At 47.8% G+C, this 16500-nt stretch overlaps 1 protein-coding gene across 1 annotated transcript; it reads right to left on the bottom strand.

Annotated features, from left to right (window-relative positions):
* Window positions 1-15546, bottom strand: map3k3 (mitogen-activated protein kinase kinase kinase 3). Its single transcript, XM_070981995.1, has 17 exons — window positions 14212-15546; window positions 10739-10818; window positions 10087-10208; window positions 8297-8337; window positions 7809-7908; window positions 7378-7491; window positions 7011-7131; window positions 6232-6365; window positions 5766-5839; window positions 5532-5599; window positions 5124-5219; window positions 4877-5038; window positions 4549-4697; window positions 3454-3585; window positions 2566-2695; window positions 2258-2435; window positions 1-1300 (listed from the first exon to the last, which is right to left on the bottom strand). The coding sequence occupies exons 2-17, from the start codon at window positions 10740-10742 to the stop codon at window positions 1072-1074; spliced, it is 1854 nt and encodes a 617-aa protein (XP_070838096.1). The 5' UTR covers window positions 10743-10818; window positions 14212-15546; the 3' UTR covers window positions 1-1071.
* Between the last annotated feature and the right edge of the window lie 954 nt (window positions 15547-16500).

Here is a 16500-nt window from a genome sequence, read left to right as displayed (position 1 = left end):
TCTCTGACTTAAATCAGGTATTGCAGCTGCAAATCCCAGTTTTTGCTCCTCATGCATGACATGAAGACTCGGCTGACACAGGTCGACTTCCTGCTGCCCTGAAGGTATTTCCAGAGTCCTCAAAACTCCAGTTGTGGCTCTGTTTCCACATCCAAACAGAGATGGCAGCTAGAAATGACATAAAATGACATATATCTTTGCACAATTCATACAAAGTGAAGCAATTTTCTCATTTTTCAACCTGAGAAGCCTCTTTGTTGTTGTGCAGTTGGGCTTTTCAGAGCAAAAGGTGCTGTAACTTTAACCGTCACAAACTGGGGCAAGTGCAATGCATCATGGTCTGTTCAGGGCATGAGGAGTGTGTGTTTGGCTCTTATTAATCTATGATTGCTAACTAGTGTCTGGGATTGCTTAATATTGATGTTTTCAACAGCTCGACACTTCTTCTATGAAACTCCAGCGTAGCTTCTCTGTGTGACATCGCTTCATCTGTGTCTACACAAGCATGCAGTCAGCTTTGACCAGAGCTGGAGTTCAAGGGTGGAGTTTTCTTAGCTTAAAACCAGACGGAGATAGGGTGGAGAAAGGAGTGCTGTCCAGTGCACCCTGTTGTGCACCAGTGGTGTTCAACATCTGCTGCACGAACATGAGCTTTAGGCCTGCTATAGCTTTAAAATGGTGCTCAGCTAAACGCCAAACACACAGACACAGAGGGGACGTTTAATGAAGACACTGCTGGTGTGTGACTTGAATGATGCTGACTTCATTTGGAGTGTGTGCATACAGTATGTGTGTTTGTATGCGAGAAGGATGGGCAGCCCACCAGAGGCTTAATCTGTGTTTCGTCTCCCCCTGGTGGTGACTCTTGTAAGGGCATCTGCTGGCGTTGGTTTTCGAGGCATTGTCGACTGCTGGACTGGTGTGAGAGGAGGCCAAGTCTTCTTGAAGCCTCTGAATGGTGGCAGACGCTCGGTGGGTTTCTAGTCCAGACTTCTGCCGTGGACGTGTTCTAACGGAGCTACAGACGCTGCTGAGGCGACTGCTGTCAAAAGTTCAGAAACCAGGCAGGTTTCAGCACAGAATCTGGGAGAAAGGATGTCTGAGCAGCTCCTCAGCGCTGGGCCTGTGTTTGGCCTCCACGAAAATGCAGCTGGTGAAGTCCCGCGCCTGGTCGGAGACGTGCGAGGGCAGCAGCGGGTTGGTGGGCTGGGTGGCGATCTTGAATATGGCCGCCATGGCCTCGTATTCAGCCCATGGAGGCTTTTCTGTCAGCATCTCCACCACCGTGCAGCCAAGGCTCCTGTGAAAGAAACGCAGGAGCTTCAGGGCCACAAAACAAGCTGAAACACACACCACATAGTACGTCTCGGCTGCGTGACGCGAAAGCTTTGAAGGAATGTTTGGAGTGTAAACGTTCGTGCTCGCCGGCTGCAGAGGGCCTCCTCTACCTGTTGGGGGTACGAGCCCTCCTGGGAGCTTTACTCCCCCTCCAGCCAGGGCTGAGAACCTGGAACATACCAACCTCTGTTACGACCTGTCTGACTGGCCATCGGCCAATCAAATCACTCGCTTGGTAGTCACCACCCAATCAGGGTTCATGAGGGAATGTTTTCTGCTCTGTGTGTGGGAGTGTGGTATGAACTGGCTGAAGGCTCCTGGCTTTATTAAAAACTTTTCCCTTTGACAGCAGACAGCCTGTCTCTAAAGACACTGCTATGTTCCCTCTTTCTCATCGCAGCCCCCGCTGACTCTGGGTCCTAATCAATACGATCTTGTTGAATGAAGGTGTTCTACCCAGTCAGCACACGTCTGTGGGAGGTGTTCTGTAAAGCAGCTGGTAAAAAGCGGATGTCAGTTGCGTCGCATTATCGTCGTACTTCAAAGGAAAAAACTGGTTTTGCGTGTGTGTGCGTGTTTGTCAGTCACACAAGTGTTTCACTCCAGCAGTATTAGCAGCTGTGACACCAGATTATAAGACTACCTGCACTAGTTAAAAGCTGCTCTTCAGCCTCTATGAGGTGATTATAAGCATGTTTAACTACTTGTCAACACATATTTTCACACTACTGAGATGTCCTATCATAAAACAACTTTAAAGTCAGCTAAAGAACGCAAAACCATTCAAATTCTGGATGCTCCTGACAGTAATTTCAATTCAGAAACCTTCTGGACTGACAGTGATTTCCATCGTGACTGTCCTCCTCGATAAACTGGGACCTGGCTTTAAAGCGCACTGCTGAGCATCTCCTGGTCTTACCACACGTCGGCCTTCCTGCCGTAGCCCTCTCCACTGATCACCTCCGGGCTCATCCAGTAGGGGGTGCCGGTCACCGAGCGGATGCCGGTGCCAGACATGCAGATGGTCTGCAGCCTCTTGCTGGCGCCGAAATCTCCGAGCTTCACGTTGCCCGCTGAATCCCGCAGGATGTTGGCACCTGAGAGCCAGATTTGATAAGGAGCAGGTAAATATTTGATCCCACCAATCACCGTCCACATATGAGTTAAGACACTGTCTAAACACTGATCTAGAGTCAGAGCGATGTAAGACTCAAGCCTCTGATGTACCTTTGATGTCCCGGTGTACGATCATGTTGCTGTGCAGGTACGACATGCCCTCCAGGATCTGTCTCGTGTACTTCCGGGTCACGTTTTCTGTCAGCGCCCCGTAGGCCTTCAGCTGGTCTTTGACTGAGCCCTGAGAGGAAGAAACCAGTGCAACAACACAGCCCATGAGCACATCCAGGGTTTAAGACCACCAACCCGCCCCGTCACTGATGGCCTGAGCCAGGAGCGAGGGGAGCACGGGAGCAAAGCTAAAGTCTGGCACCAGAAAGATGTCTGAGATGCGTTCCAGGAAGTTCCAGGAACTAAACTGCAAAACTAAACATATTTCTGTTTGCATTTCATAAGAACTGCAGCAATCAGCTGATAAGAAAGGTTTAAAAACCAATATCTCTGTTTGCATGTTATTAAGCAGATCTGTACCATAACTGAATTGATGCTGGAAAGAAGGAACGCAGAGGTGGAAATGCCAGAAATGTGGCGCTGATCTGATCTACAATTAGTTATTTGTGGACCCGAGGATCTTGGAAAAAACTAGCGGACTGCAAAACGTTCTTTTTCTGCTCTCGTGCATCATTTCATCTTCCGCTGTCTCTCCATCGCGCTAGTTTTTTTGGACCAGGAAGGAAGTCGGCTGCACCACGACGGTTACTGAGGTCAAAATGGAGTTCCTGAGTTCCTAAAAAGGTTCCTGGATGAGTTCCTGCAGCTGAAAAGAGCTGTAAGTATTTCACTTTACAGAGCTGGGACATCATTTCTGGTGGGAATAGAGACAAAGAGCCTCCTCCGTTCCTCCTCTTGAGTTCATGCTCTTCGTTGGCTGGCTGACACAAAGACTGAGCTTATGGAACTGATTTCGAGGTTTCTGTGTGACGCTGTGACGAGACTCACCCCCGGCATGTACTCCATGAAAATAGTGAGGGTCTTCTCGTTGTGGTCCCTCAGACAGCCGTAATACTGAACTATGCGCTCGTGATGCAGATTCTTCAGCAACTGGATCTCGCACTCCAAAGCGCTGACCTCCTGCACAGAGAAACGAGAAGAAATGAAGATTCACACGATCGCTCGGCTATTAAACATAATGAAAAACATGTTGATTTACTGTTTGCGTGTAAAAAAAAAAAAAAGCATTTCTGGGACCCGCAGGCTCTGTCATATCCATTACAAGCGATGACAAACAGCTGAGCCAAACACAGGGATGCAAAGTGAGATGTGTGGCTGCCAAAAGTGAAACCTAAAGCAGAGAGTAAACGAAAGTCAATAGCACAGATCCCCAAAAGAAGTTCCTGTGTTTACATCAGAGAGAGGGGGGAGAGGGGGGAGAGGGGGAGAGGGGGGAGGGAAGTCAGAGACACACAAAGTAATCCCAAAGTCCAAACACAGAATCCGGTTTAATAGAAACAACAACTGATTCACATCTGCTACGAGCTGGAGGCGGGGCTGTGCAGGGGTGAAGGGAGGCCAAGGCAGCGCTGACCCATCAGCCACCAACACTCGGCTCCTTTCAGACGCAGGAAGTGACAGTGCATGTTTGTGGAAGACAGGAAAAGACATTAAAACGGGGAAGAGGGGAGGGGAGGGGGGGGACCTCTTCAATACATTCCACTTCTTCAGTTCTTGAATTTCCTTCCTGCAGATTGATTATTTTATTTCTGTGTCCGGGTTAAATAAAGCTTTTGTGGCTGAAGAGCAGATTCATTAATAATTAACCGCCTGCATTCCAGCGTGATGGCCTGAGCAGATTAACACGCACAACTTGCGAGGTCGCTCTTTTACACTCTCATATTTTACAAAAGGCCGTAAAAGGCTTTTGTGCAATTACAAGCAGTGTCATCAAAGCTGAAGCAGTGACGAGACGGAGCACGTCACAAACCACAGCGGAAATGTTCCCAACACCGCCACAGAGAGAGGAGAGGAAGGCACGAGCACCAAGCGTTCTGCCTCTGCGAGGCCTGACGAGCTGGACTCTCCCGGCTGGGGTCTCACCTTGCTGGTCTCGGGACTCTCGGGATCAAACTGGACTTGCTTGGCAGCCAGCTCCCGCCCAGTATCCACATCGTAGCACAGGTAGACCCGACCGAACGCTCCCTGGCCCAGGAGCTTCCCCCGCCGCCACGTCATCGGAGCACTGGGAGCTGAAGAACAAAACTCAGCCGCTCATTTGTGTTTTACGTAAAAGAGAAAAGAGGCGAAACAGGATTTTTCATACTACTTAAAGATGTTCAGCAGCTTTGATTGAAGAAATAAGCTCTGCTAACCCTGCAGTGTATATCTAAACGTTTTTTCCTTCCAGTTCCTGTAGCTCAGCACTCACACTTATGCGCGACGGAGCGATCCTGAGGACGGAGCCTGCCCTGAGCGTCCACCAGCTGCCAGCTGCCCAGGCTCTCCTCGCTGCCGTTGAGCGAGCGCCGCGAGGGCACCAGAGTGAACAGGTTCCCCTGGGGGCGACGGATCCGAGGAAACGTTCGGCGGCCTGCAGGAGAGCAGGAAAGAGGCCGGCTGAGCTTAACATCATGTGATGAAGAGGAGGGATTACGGGATGAAACGGCGAGTCTTACCTTCACTGTGGTCCTTATGGTGCAGGGAGACGTGGTACCTGCGAGGATAGGTGCCTCCTTTCCCTGCTACCCTGTCATACACGTGATTCTCCCTGTCTGAAAAGGCACAAAGGTCAAAGGTCAGCAGGACTCAACACAACGTTCATGGGAGCTACTCTAAAGACATGTTTTCTTTATGTTGTACCCGGAGCTTCTGAAAGGTCTGGGCCTGGACCAGTGTTTATGTTTATGGCTGTGTGTTTGGTTTCCTGTACACATGAACTTTAATGCATCTCTCACAGCGTGCAGGTCAGGAATGTAGACCCTAATGTATAACGTGAGATGAGCGTGTGCTGCTTCAACACAGTGCTTCCCACGGTCACTGGGAAAGGTAAAGGCCGGAAGAGGCTCTCTCCCAGCTGCTCTCACCTGAGCACTCCTGACGATTATCAGGGTAACTCTTGGCTCTGTGCATGCGAGACTTCCTCAGCGAGGGGCTGCGAGGGACGAGAGCGAAAGATGGTTTATGGGTGTCAACACAGAGCAGGTTACAGTTTTGCATACACCAATTATCAAAAAGCAATGGAAAAATAATAAAATGTGATGAGCAGTATGAACTATCAGTGTTAATTTGGAGAAGCGCAGGTGAGCTTTGCCTCTCACCTGTCTGAGTTGCTGTCCAGAGACTGACAGCTTCCAGAGACAGAGTTTTCAGCGCTGCTCCAGGGATCCAGCACCTGCAAAGGGCACGGTGGAAAATCAGGGGTGTGTGTGCAAACGTGTCAGAAAGGAAAATCCATCCTAAAACAGAATTTAGGTTAAAAAACTCCGGGAAGATGGAAACTCAATGTTTCATTTTCTCTACGCTGGCAACGTAAATGTGGCATCACAGATTTCTTTGTTGGGCCGTTTACTGAACCTTTACTTCAACACCCTGAAAATCAGCTTTGATACTTTCACAGCGTCAATAAAACTTCCATCAAAGAGCAGAACGGCTTCAGGAAGGAGAAAAAGCTTTGAGGAAGAGCTGTTTATGTGCTCAGATCTCAAAAGTCTCAGATCATGAACGCACCGTATGATTTCTATTTTAAGGTGGATTTTCCCCATTAACAGTGAGGCGGTGACTCACACACTGATCGCTGGTCTCGGGGATGAACTCCCCCTCGCTGTTTATGCTGGTGTATGAACCTTGGCGGGCGATCCTCTGCTGGCGTTCAGGCACGTAGCCAGGAGGCGGCGAGCTACGCCCCGTGTTCTGAGAACCTGGGATGAGACAGCAAAGGAAATATTAGATACATGAAACACTGAGCTTTGAGGACATCGCCTGGTTACATGATATTGCTGGAAAACAGAATTGTTTAAACTAATGGACTCTGTTCATCTACGCTGAGATTTACTGTTTATTTTCCAACAGCGAACATGCAGTCGTGGAGACCACACTCGAAAAAAGCTGCTGTCCCTCCTGTTCCACAAAATACAGAAAACAACAAATGAAAGCACTGACTGATTTCTGGCTAAAAGGAGCGACGGCTGAGAGCTGCTTTTAATATTTATGGCCTGGTGCTGTCTGGCTCTCAAGCCCTCCTGCAGCCACTTCACCCCCCTGCTGCAGGGGGAGAAAAATCCTAAACCAGGCCACTGGTCCACCACACTAATAGCATTCTGCAATCTGATTGGCTGCTGTCCAGCAGGCATCGTCGAGTGATGGTGAACAGGAAAAGGAAGAGGACCCATTGCTAAAAGGGGAAGCCAAAGAAAGAGCAGCCGGAGAGAGCGAGAGAGAAAGCGACGGACAGGGAAATCGACACGGCACGGAGACACGACAGCTGGCTGAAGTCACACTTTGAGACGCATTTAGTTTTATTTATGTGTTGCAAAGCGTCACAGTGGAATCGGGGTTGTGTGTACCAGTTGACAGGTGGCGCCCCCTGGGCTCGGCGGGTTGGTACACCGTGCTAACGTCTCCGGTGGACTGGGAGGACTTGATCCTCACTTGCTTGCATGGTGCATGATGGGACGGGGAGTGGGCCTGCAGTTTGAGGAGGGGAGGAGGGGAGGAGGGGAGGAGGGGAGGAGGGGGAGAAAAGCACAAGGTTTCAACACACGATGAAGAGTCCCTGCAAGTCAGCAAGCCGGTTAATGCAAAGGGGAAATCTGATTTTTCACAACATGGCTCTAAGGTGAACAAATGGCAGTGGTGCAATGGTACGCTGCGTGTGTGTGTGTGTGTGTGTGTGTGTGTGTGTGTGTGTGTGTGTGTGTGTGTGTGTCTCACATTGCTGTGCTCCTGAGTGAGCAGCAGGATTCGGATGCTCTTCATGTTGGAGCTTCGGTCCAGCAGATCAATCGCCTTGTCCAGGTCATCCTGACCTCGCAGGGGGATGGACAACTGCCAATACACAAGACAAACACACACACACACACACACACACACACACACACACACACACACACACACAAAATCAACATTATCTATGGGCAAACAGGTATCAAGACTCACACGTATACAAAAGCTTTTGGAAACATTTAAACATGTGTGCGTTTCATTATCTACACACCAAAAAAAAATGAATCATTTCACATCTACACACACACAGACACACGCACACACACAGCTGCTTCGATTACGGATGCAACGTTTAATCTAGTTTAAAGCACACAGACCAAACAGTCCCTGTGTGGGATGGACGGGACTGTCCACTTTACCTCATTGTTCATATAATGCAGGTCGAGCTGCTGGCCAAAGACGGTCTTAACTTTCTGCTGGATTTCCTCGAACTGCACGGGTCGTCCAAACATCAGGATCCTCCACATCACAAAAAAAAGACAAGAAATCACACAGACAGACAGATTATGAGAGATTTGTACCGGCTGCTGAGGAAGCTTCTCTTGACTTACATGCACACGTTGGAGCTGCTGTTTCCAGCGTGTGCAGATTCCTCTAAGTGCACCTTGCATATTTGTGGTTTGAGCTGGCAGCCACAGGCTAACCACAGTCCTTTCCCCTTCCATTCTCCAGCTCACATACCAGTCTGAATTAAGTGCTGAGGTGTGTTTGACTTTTGCTTTTTCTCATGAGCTGGAACATGTGACACGAACAGCGTGCCTGAGCGACTGTGTTTATGTCTCTGCGGGAGTTTATGCTCTCTCTCTCTCGCTTGGTGTGTACATATATATGCATGGCAAAAACTCACCTCCTCTCTCCTGAGAACTCAAACTTGATCCTGACGTCGTCCTGCCAGAAAACAGAAAGTCAACAAATGAGGCGATCAGAGCGTAATAAGAAAGGCTGCACTCATAACTGAATTACTGCGCCACATATGGCCGAATTCAGCCCAGCAGCAACATTAAACGTCTTAAGAAAAGACTTAAAGATGTAATTCCATTCTGTGCTTCCTCCATTGCTACATCATTTGTGAAAACCCACTTCCACTCATGTCCAAACTAAGTTACCGAGGTGGGAAAATGGTGGAAACTGCGTGTCCCAGGGGGAAAATATCCGGCGTTAAGTAAACACCACCCTGCACTCGAGTCGTCTGCTTTTACTACTCTCTGTGGCTGTAGCTGTGGTGGAGAGCGAGGGTGGGTGGGCTGCTGGCTGCTCTTCCACACGTGTAGAATATATTTTTAGGGAAGAGGTTGAAAATAGCTGGATTTAAGGCATTTCAGACGCAGCGGTAGCACAGTTGTGGGTGGCTATCTGGGGAATCCATCTGTCATTATGCTAAATTAGCTAACTGTGTGGGCTCACACACACACACACACACAGGAGTATACCTGCATGGGTGACACCCAGTCAGACTGCTCTTTATGAAAGAAACACCATTTGTGGGGCCTTCCTGACTCATAAATTCAGTGTCATTTATACTAAATGTCTGCTGAATTTCAGAGCAAATCTCCCCTTTGTGTTGAGTTTCCCCTTCAGTGACGCAGCTGAAGCTGAAGACTCACGCTGTGGACAGAAGATCGTCTCTGCACACGAGGTTTGTCACGGTTCATCCTCACCTTAAAGCAACATTAAGCATCTATTTCACTTTAAAATAACGGCTTCAGATCATTCTGGTGGCACGCTGCCTTGTGAACGAGGAATGGCGCCTCTGTCTTCCCTCTCTTGGATGTGACTTGGGTGGGCAGCTCTGATCTCCAGCGAGAAGGCTTCAGTCACACACCACCAGCTATGTTGAAACTGGATCCTGTTTAATGGTGAAAATGTTTTCTGGTTTTCCCTCTGATGTCCTCTGGCTGCTCTGCCTCCTGTACAGTGTTTCCTGATGGACAGATAGCTCTACTTGTTGCTAAAGAAACCACTAACTGCTGCTGTTGTTCGCTGGTCGATTCAGTTAGCCGTGCTGGACTGAGAGTTCAGAGCTGTGAGGGATTGTCGGTGTTTATGCTGCTAGCTCAGGGGCTTTGGACCACCGGGAGGAGGAGGTTTTCAGGCCCAGAGTGAGGACTGCTGGCATGGAGCAGTGCCGGTATGGGCACCAGAAGTGGAGCTGGGAAACTGGCTCAGCAGCCTCATGACAGATGCAAAGAGTGACCGAGCAGCACTGGACCAGCTACTAATATGAGCTGGCCTGCTTGATGATTCCTGTTAGCAGAGTTTAGTTATCAACTCCCTAGTTTTTGATCATAAGTAGCGTAACACATAAGATATTGTTCTATAGCTAAAGCTCATTGTTATCATTATATTAGTCATCATACAGTTTGTGGGGTTGAACCTGGAGCTTCTGGTTTCAGGGACTCATTAAATGCTACAAAGCCTCTTCAGAACTGAAACCGCCTCAGATGTATTACACCTTAAGAAAACTTTGATAAAGCTTATGTTTACGTGTGGGGTCAGGATGCTGAAGCTACAGCTCGCTGTGAAGTCTAAGGCTTAGTCTGTCACTCAGCACCTTTTCCATTATTCCCGGGTTGAAATCCTGGTTTTCTGACGACATTTTTACACGAGCTTGCGTATGATGGTGCAGCTTCGCCTCACCTGTCTGTTGGCCTGGGCCGGCGTCTTGTGTTTGCCGCTGTCATACGACAACACAGGCTGGCGCCGCGTCATCTGGAGGGCGACCAGGTCCTTCATTATGGAGTGGAGAGCCTGCCTCTCATCTGAAGAGGATAATGGGTTGGCGGGAAAATACACAATCAGAGTGTGGATTGGAAAATGGACAGCGTGTGTGAGTGTGTGTGTGTGTGTGTGTGTGAGATATGAGCCTCTTGCACTCATTTCTGCACTGAAAGGTGTGTGCAGACAATTAGTCAGTCATCTTTAACCGCAGCCATATGGAGACGATCCTGTGACGGGGTATGAGAGGCAGGGAAGGACTGCAGTGTTTTTGATATGCCTATTCCCATGTTTGATCTCAGGCTAAGCTCTGCCTTGGCTGAACTAGCTCACGAAGAGAAAATATTCTCCTTGTGTAGCTTGGACAGACATCACACAGCCCCGGGGAAGCGGAGAGAACCAGACCCCCATCTCCAAAAACCAATCCTTCACCCGACAGCGTCTGGGACAGCAGCTCGCACAGGCTCTGGCCTCGGGGATGGTGTTTGGTGTGAGTGCATGTCTGCTTTTATCTCCTGCTGTGAGGGAGCCGCGCTCTAAACGTCTGTCTAACATCAGGATTTAGAAGACTTACTCATTGTGGCGACGCTTGTGTGCGTGGTCTACGAGCCAGTCTTCAGAAACTTGCCTCCTCTGTGCCAACCCACCCACAGCCTGCCGTGATCAGAACAGAAATTAATTAGTGAGAAGAAAAGCTGTGTAATAACTGAGCATGGCAGTGTCTTCGCATGGACACAAAGCAGAAGAATGTGAGTCATGGAGTTGGACACGAGGTGACATATGGCAGGGTTATCAGTCAATCTCACAGAACGTGTCAGCATGCAAGTACCTCAGCCCATAAAACACCTCGGCGGTGAACATTACTGGGATGAGGAGGCCGTAAGAAGAAGGGAATCACAGCATGAGACCTGAAGGCTGGGATGACAGAGTGGCTGTACTGCAGCCGCGCCGTGTGGAACCCAGGTAATTAAATTACACGGCGGAGAGTTTTAATGTGATAATAAACAGAGAAGCTCACTTTCACTTACAGCACAAACCCTTCTTCATGCATGTAAAAACAGTCACCTCCTCCTGCAGCGCGCAGGCCTGCAGACCTCTCTGAATGAGAAAGTGTGCGGCGCATTGGAGAATGTGTGTTGTGTGTTTCTGCCCATGAGAAAGAATGACAATTGGAAACGGCTGAAATTCAAGCTGCACTGGCAGCGATCGCTCTGGCGCAGCTCGTATGGGAAGAATGTTTTTTATGGGGAGTTTTCTGCCACTCTAAATATCCACCAGCTTGAAACTCCTCTGATTGCACGAGCTGCAAAGCCCGAACTCGACTGTGCTGCAGCTCCATTGTTGATGTTAACAGGGCAACATTATCTGGCCCGTTCAAGGCGTCAACAGCGTTATAAACTGAGGCATTTCCTTCAATGGAGAGGGTTTTCCTCAGATTTAGACCAATAAACCGCTGAATTTAAACTGATTCAACAAAGGAGAACAAAAGAGGACTCTCGTGTTCTCGAGACTTTTTGGTCCTGAAACACAAGTTTAGTTTTCACGATTACAGCAGAGTCCATGTTCACCACAGCAAACATGTGCTTCACCTTGCACATGAACACTGCAGCAAGTCAACCATGTACGTGTGCTCTGCGGTTGGTGCCTGTGGAAGTAATGACGAGTTGACTTGGCAGCATGTGAGACCAGGATGGACAGTCAGACAGGAGAGGCTGCGACTGTCTTTCTGAGGGTCCATCTGCACAGTCAGACGTCTGTCTGAGAGGAAAACTCCATGCGCAAAACTATTTCCGTATATGAAATGGGCAGCATCGGCACCTGAGGCAACTCACTGACTCTGTGGATTTCTGGGTAATAATCACCCACAGGAATGCCGGGCATGTCCGTCTGTGGTCGGCGGAGCGTTGCCACGTTGTTTTCAAGCTTCCGCCGCTCTCATGTTCCCCTGCCAGCGGACTAGGTGCCAAAGACTTTTGTCCTTCAACCCTTCAAACTTCACGCTTATGCCATTTTATCCGCTACTAAATAACAGGGAGTTTATGAGCTGTGCAGCTCCGCGACCAGCTGCATGGATACGACCACATGAGGACACTCCATTATCTCCCCCGGAGAGAATCGAGGTGCTGGACCAGGACACAAAAAGGGGTCCTTGTAGTCAACAACACAACAGCTCAGCCCTGTGCCCGCTCCCCCAGCTCCCCTCTTGTCTCTCCTGATTTTAATTACCTCCCAGGCGGAATGCAGGGAATTCAATGGCGAAGGAGGCTGCGCTCTACCAGTCCAGTCAGCTGTGCCCGCTTTATTTTCCTTGTATCACATTTCCAGGACTAGCAGGATTTACATGGATTTTCCTCCCCCCTCTCCTCTCCGTCTGCTTTGAGAGGTGTTTAGTCTGAGGCTGTTTTTCCCAGCCACAGCTCTCTCACTCCGTCTCTGGCCGGTGATGCATCTGGACTCGGTGCTGAATCCCCGGGCCTGCTGTCTCTCCTGTTTCAGGTGCACATGTGTTTCTGGGTTCAGAGAAACCCACCACATTTGAATATCTGCAACCTCGACAGGCCGACAGCGCCTGCCTCGGCTGAAGTTTCAGACGCTCTTTGTGGCGTTTTAAGACATGCGTTCACATCTCAAGGTGCTTTCACAATCTGAGTTTTGGCAACGCTGCTCACTCCACATCTTCAGATAACAGCAAGCAAAGGTCAATGGAAAGTTGGTAAAGATAAAAGAGGAGGAGGGCCGTCTGTGGTCCATACCTGCACACGCTTTTATAGGTTTTTTGAGCACAAAGAGATCTTTTCATCGAGATAAGGGTGGCTATTAAAACCTGTGACGGTCTCACACGAAGGGCTGATGTCACACTCCATTATGTCAGCCCTTACCTTTACTTCATGCCTCTGAACTACAGGGGCAGGCAATCATTACAGATGATCTATTTAAAGGTCAGATCCAACAGGAATGCGTAGTGCTGAGGTAACGCTCTGAGCCATTGGTAATGACACCACCTGACCTAATATGGATAAACTCTATTTTTGATGATTTGATGACAACAATCACATTTATTTGTGTCCTTTGCTTCTCTGTTGTTTTATCAACACACAACAATCATTCAGCAGTTCACAGGTTTGCTTCAATTAAAATCTGGACACCAAATGCTTGATGCTGCATTCATGTAACATGGGAAAACTGTAAAAGCTATAATTTAATGACTCGTAGGAACAGATTTTAACTTGGCAAACCAGTTATTAATATTTTCTGGTGCTTGTTTACTTCAGTAATGTGTGTAAACACAGCAGTTAAACACAGACGAGCTGCCTTTTCATCGTCCAGACAAATTCTTCAAATGTATGCATGATTATACCGGTCATGTATTTGGACCAAGTTTTCTACAGACTCCAGTTATTCAAATAAATATTTTCACACTCAACAAGTAAAGCCCTGCACTTTGTGAATGTTTCATTTTACAGCAACAAACTCAAACCATAGACCACAAACAGATCTCTGATTAGTTGGAGGCATGGTCTCAAATGAATTGCCATCTCATATCTCCTCTTTGCTGCTCTGAAATAAGCAGGTTTCACCTCCTTCCAATGAGGACGGAGTGCTGCTCGTCTCATTCACTGTTCTGCAATGTTACCTAAAACTCAGAATAGCTCTTTAATGGATTAAACTCCTACTTAATTATTTACCCATACGAGCATAAAAAAAAAACAACATACACATAAACTCAGAAAATTTGATTACACGGGGCAGAGGAGCAGAGTGGATGCAGAGAGGACACTGTTCTGTGAATTCAGCTGCTATTTTTCGACTCTCAATCTATTTATGTTTGACCACTTTGAGGCCAACAAAAACAAGCAAAGGATTCAGCATTTTCCCACCTGAATTACAGAATTTGATGTTGGGAAATTTGTTTGATCATCAACCATTTGACGTACTTTTTTGTATCTGGTTTTGTTTGTAGTGACCATCTCTCCCACATGCCCTGAACGCAGCACAATTCACTCCTTACCTGATATCCCTGTCACGTGCACCACCCACAACACTCACCTGTCGCCTTGACGACCTCGGTCTGGACAAGACCTGGCTTCTCCCGCGTGCAGCCGCTCACCGGTGTCTCGAGGCGGTGATGACGCAGTAGGTCCAGCCGTGGCTCGAGTCCATCGGTGCCCTGTCACACCGACACACCGGTGCGCGCGTGCGAGTGCGGGGGCGCCATCGCGGGGCTGACCCCCCCAGGTAACAGGGGCTCTTCTTCAACGGAAAATGCACGCACACACTAATGGAGACGCTCCAGGTTGTAAAAGCAGCGTCGGTCACATGAGACAGCGGAGCTTCACGGAGAAAATGTTCCGATGGAAAACCTACATCAGACAGCTCCAGCTGGGGCCCAAACACAAACTTCTGCGCCGCTGCAGCCTCGGATCTTTGGAAAAATGAAATTTCCAAAACATTTTCAGAGGTCGCGCTCCATGTCGACGCGTTCCGGCTCGCGGGACGGAGATCCGTGTCCCATAACGGCGTCACATCGGAACAAAAGCTACCAGAGGAGGTGCAACAACAACCGTGTGGCCCGTATGAAATCCATTTGAGAGCATCAGCTCGCCAGAGGAAAAGACCGTACGAGTTCCGTGATTTTGATGGCTCCTCTTCCTGCTAAGTTTGCAGATTTCCCTTCAGTGTGTTGCCAGGTTGGAACTCAAAACAGTCTCGACTGGAGGTGTCTTTGCTCTTATGATTAAATTGCATATAACTGCATCACATGGTAACCTGAATATAGATTTAACCATGTTAGAGCACATACAGGCCTTTATGTGGCCTATAGAAAAAGTGCAAAGGAATTTGATTCATGATTCAGTTCAGACTGAAATGACGCTGGCAGAAAAATGACTACCTGCAAACGTCAATTAAACACATAAACTCGATTTGTTGTGTCAAGCGAAGCCGAGTTGGCTAAACTCCATCGATGTTTACACTTCGCAGATCTGCGAAATCAAACTTTCGGACTAAAGTGCGGTTCCTGAAGTGTTCATCTGAGCTCCAAACCGACTTTCATGTGAAGAAACGCAGTTTTTTCCCCAACGACAGTCACTCAGTCGCCGTGCGCGTCCTGTAACGTTAGCCGACAGCGGTCCACAACTTTCCCCAAACCAAAACAAAGTAAGAAGTAATCTTCAACCGAATACGTCAAACTTCCTGACAGAAAAAATATCGCCACCGGAACCCGCTTTTACGCTTCCAACAAGTCGTGGAAACTGTCCTCCAAGCTCGTATCCATGTTTTCCGAACGCTTGACGGTCCGTCGTCCACACGTATCCGCACGGATTTGCTCTCGGGGGGATTTCTGATAACTAAACTATCTAAATTAGCGCCGTGCAGCTGCGGGGACGCGCTGTTACTCGGTCGAGGTCTTTCTGCGGGAGCGCGCACAAAATTAGTATTAATGGGGCGGACCAGCTGTGACGTAGATCAACGGTATGCTGCCTTCATAAAAATAGGAAAATCGGAATCTTAGAACTTCATTGCCGTTTTACCGCTGCATCTAAACGCAGCCTTAATTGAAGTCATGAGGGGTGGTGGAGGAAAAATCCAGATCTCTTACTTCAGTTAAAGTATAATACCATGTCCTAAAAATACTCTGTTACAAGTAAAAGTCCTGCATTGAAAGTGTTACAAAGTATCATCGGAAAGTGTACTTAATGTGTTAAAAGTACCAAAAACAGAACAGTGTCCCCTGTGAATATGTATTACATATTATATAATAAGATTGTTATCACACAAGCACACTCACTGTTGTAGTTGGCTGAGGTGGAGTTCATTTTGAACAATTTTGTATAAGACTCCAGCTAATAATTATTTTCAATATGGACTAATCTGCTGATTATTTTCTCCATTAATTGATTGATTGTTTGCCAGCAGATCCCCATATGTGTCAAGTTGGAGCCATTTTATCAGTTATCAAAATAGATGCCTACTGATTTTCTGTCAGTCAGTTAATCAGCTCACCCTTTCAGCTGTTGTTGGGGAGTTTGATCTATCAGAAAATGTCATATTGTCACTGAAGTAAAGGTCCAAAGTATTAGCAAAATGTGCATAAATGTACTGAAGCTTAAATATCAGAAGTACTCATAATTCAGAAAAAAACTCAGTGTTATACTACATATCATAATTATTCATGCATTAATGTGTATGTAGCATTTAATGTTCAGCTGGTGGGTTTTAACAATTGTTTATAATGTTGGGTACTTTAATACAGCTAATACTTGTGTTCGTTTAAGAAAAATGTTTGAATGTAGGAGTAATTTTGCAACAGAGTATTATCCATTGGAGAATGTTTGG

The sequence above is a fragment of the Chaetodon trifascialis genome, chromosome 15 (genome assembly GCF_039877785.1).
Source record: "Chaetodon trifascialis isolate fChaTrf1 chromosome 15, fChaTrf1.hap1, whole genome shotgun sequence".
Lineage (NCBI taxonomy): Eukaryota > Metazoa > Chordata > Actinopteri > Chaetodontiformes > Chaetodontidae > Chaetodon > Chaetodon trifascialis.
The sequence above is the reverse complement of the archived record's forward strand: the minus strand, read 5'-3'. Positions and strand labels throughout refer to the sequence as shown.

Bases quoted from the DNA above. Each gene is read 5' to 3' on its own strand.
- map3k3 (XM_070981995.1), bottom strand. The intron at 5,600-5,765 runs GTGAGAGGCAAA...CGTCCCTCGCAG, and splicing joins CTGGACAGCAACTCAGACAG to CCCCTCGCTGAGGAAGTCTC. The intron at 2,436-2,565 runs GTACATCAGAGG...TCTGGCTCTCAG, and splicing joins CGTACACCGGGACATCAAAG to GTGCCAACATCCTGCGGGAT.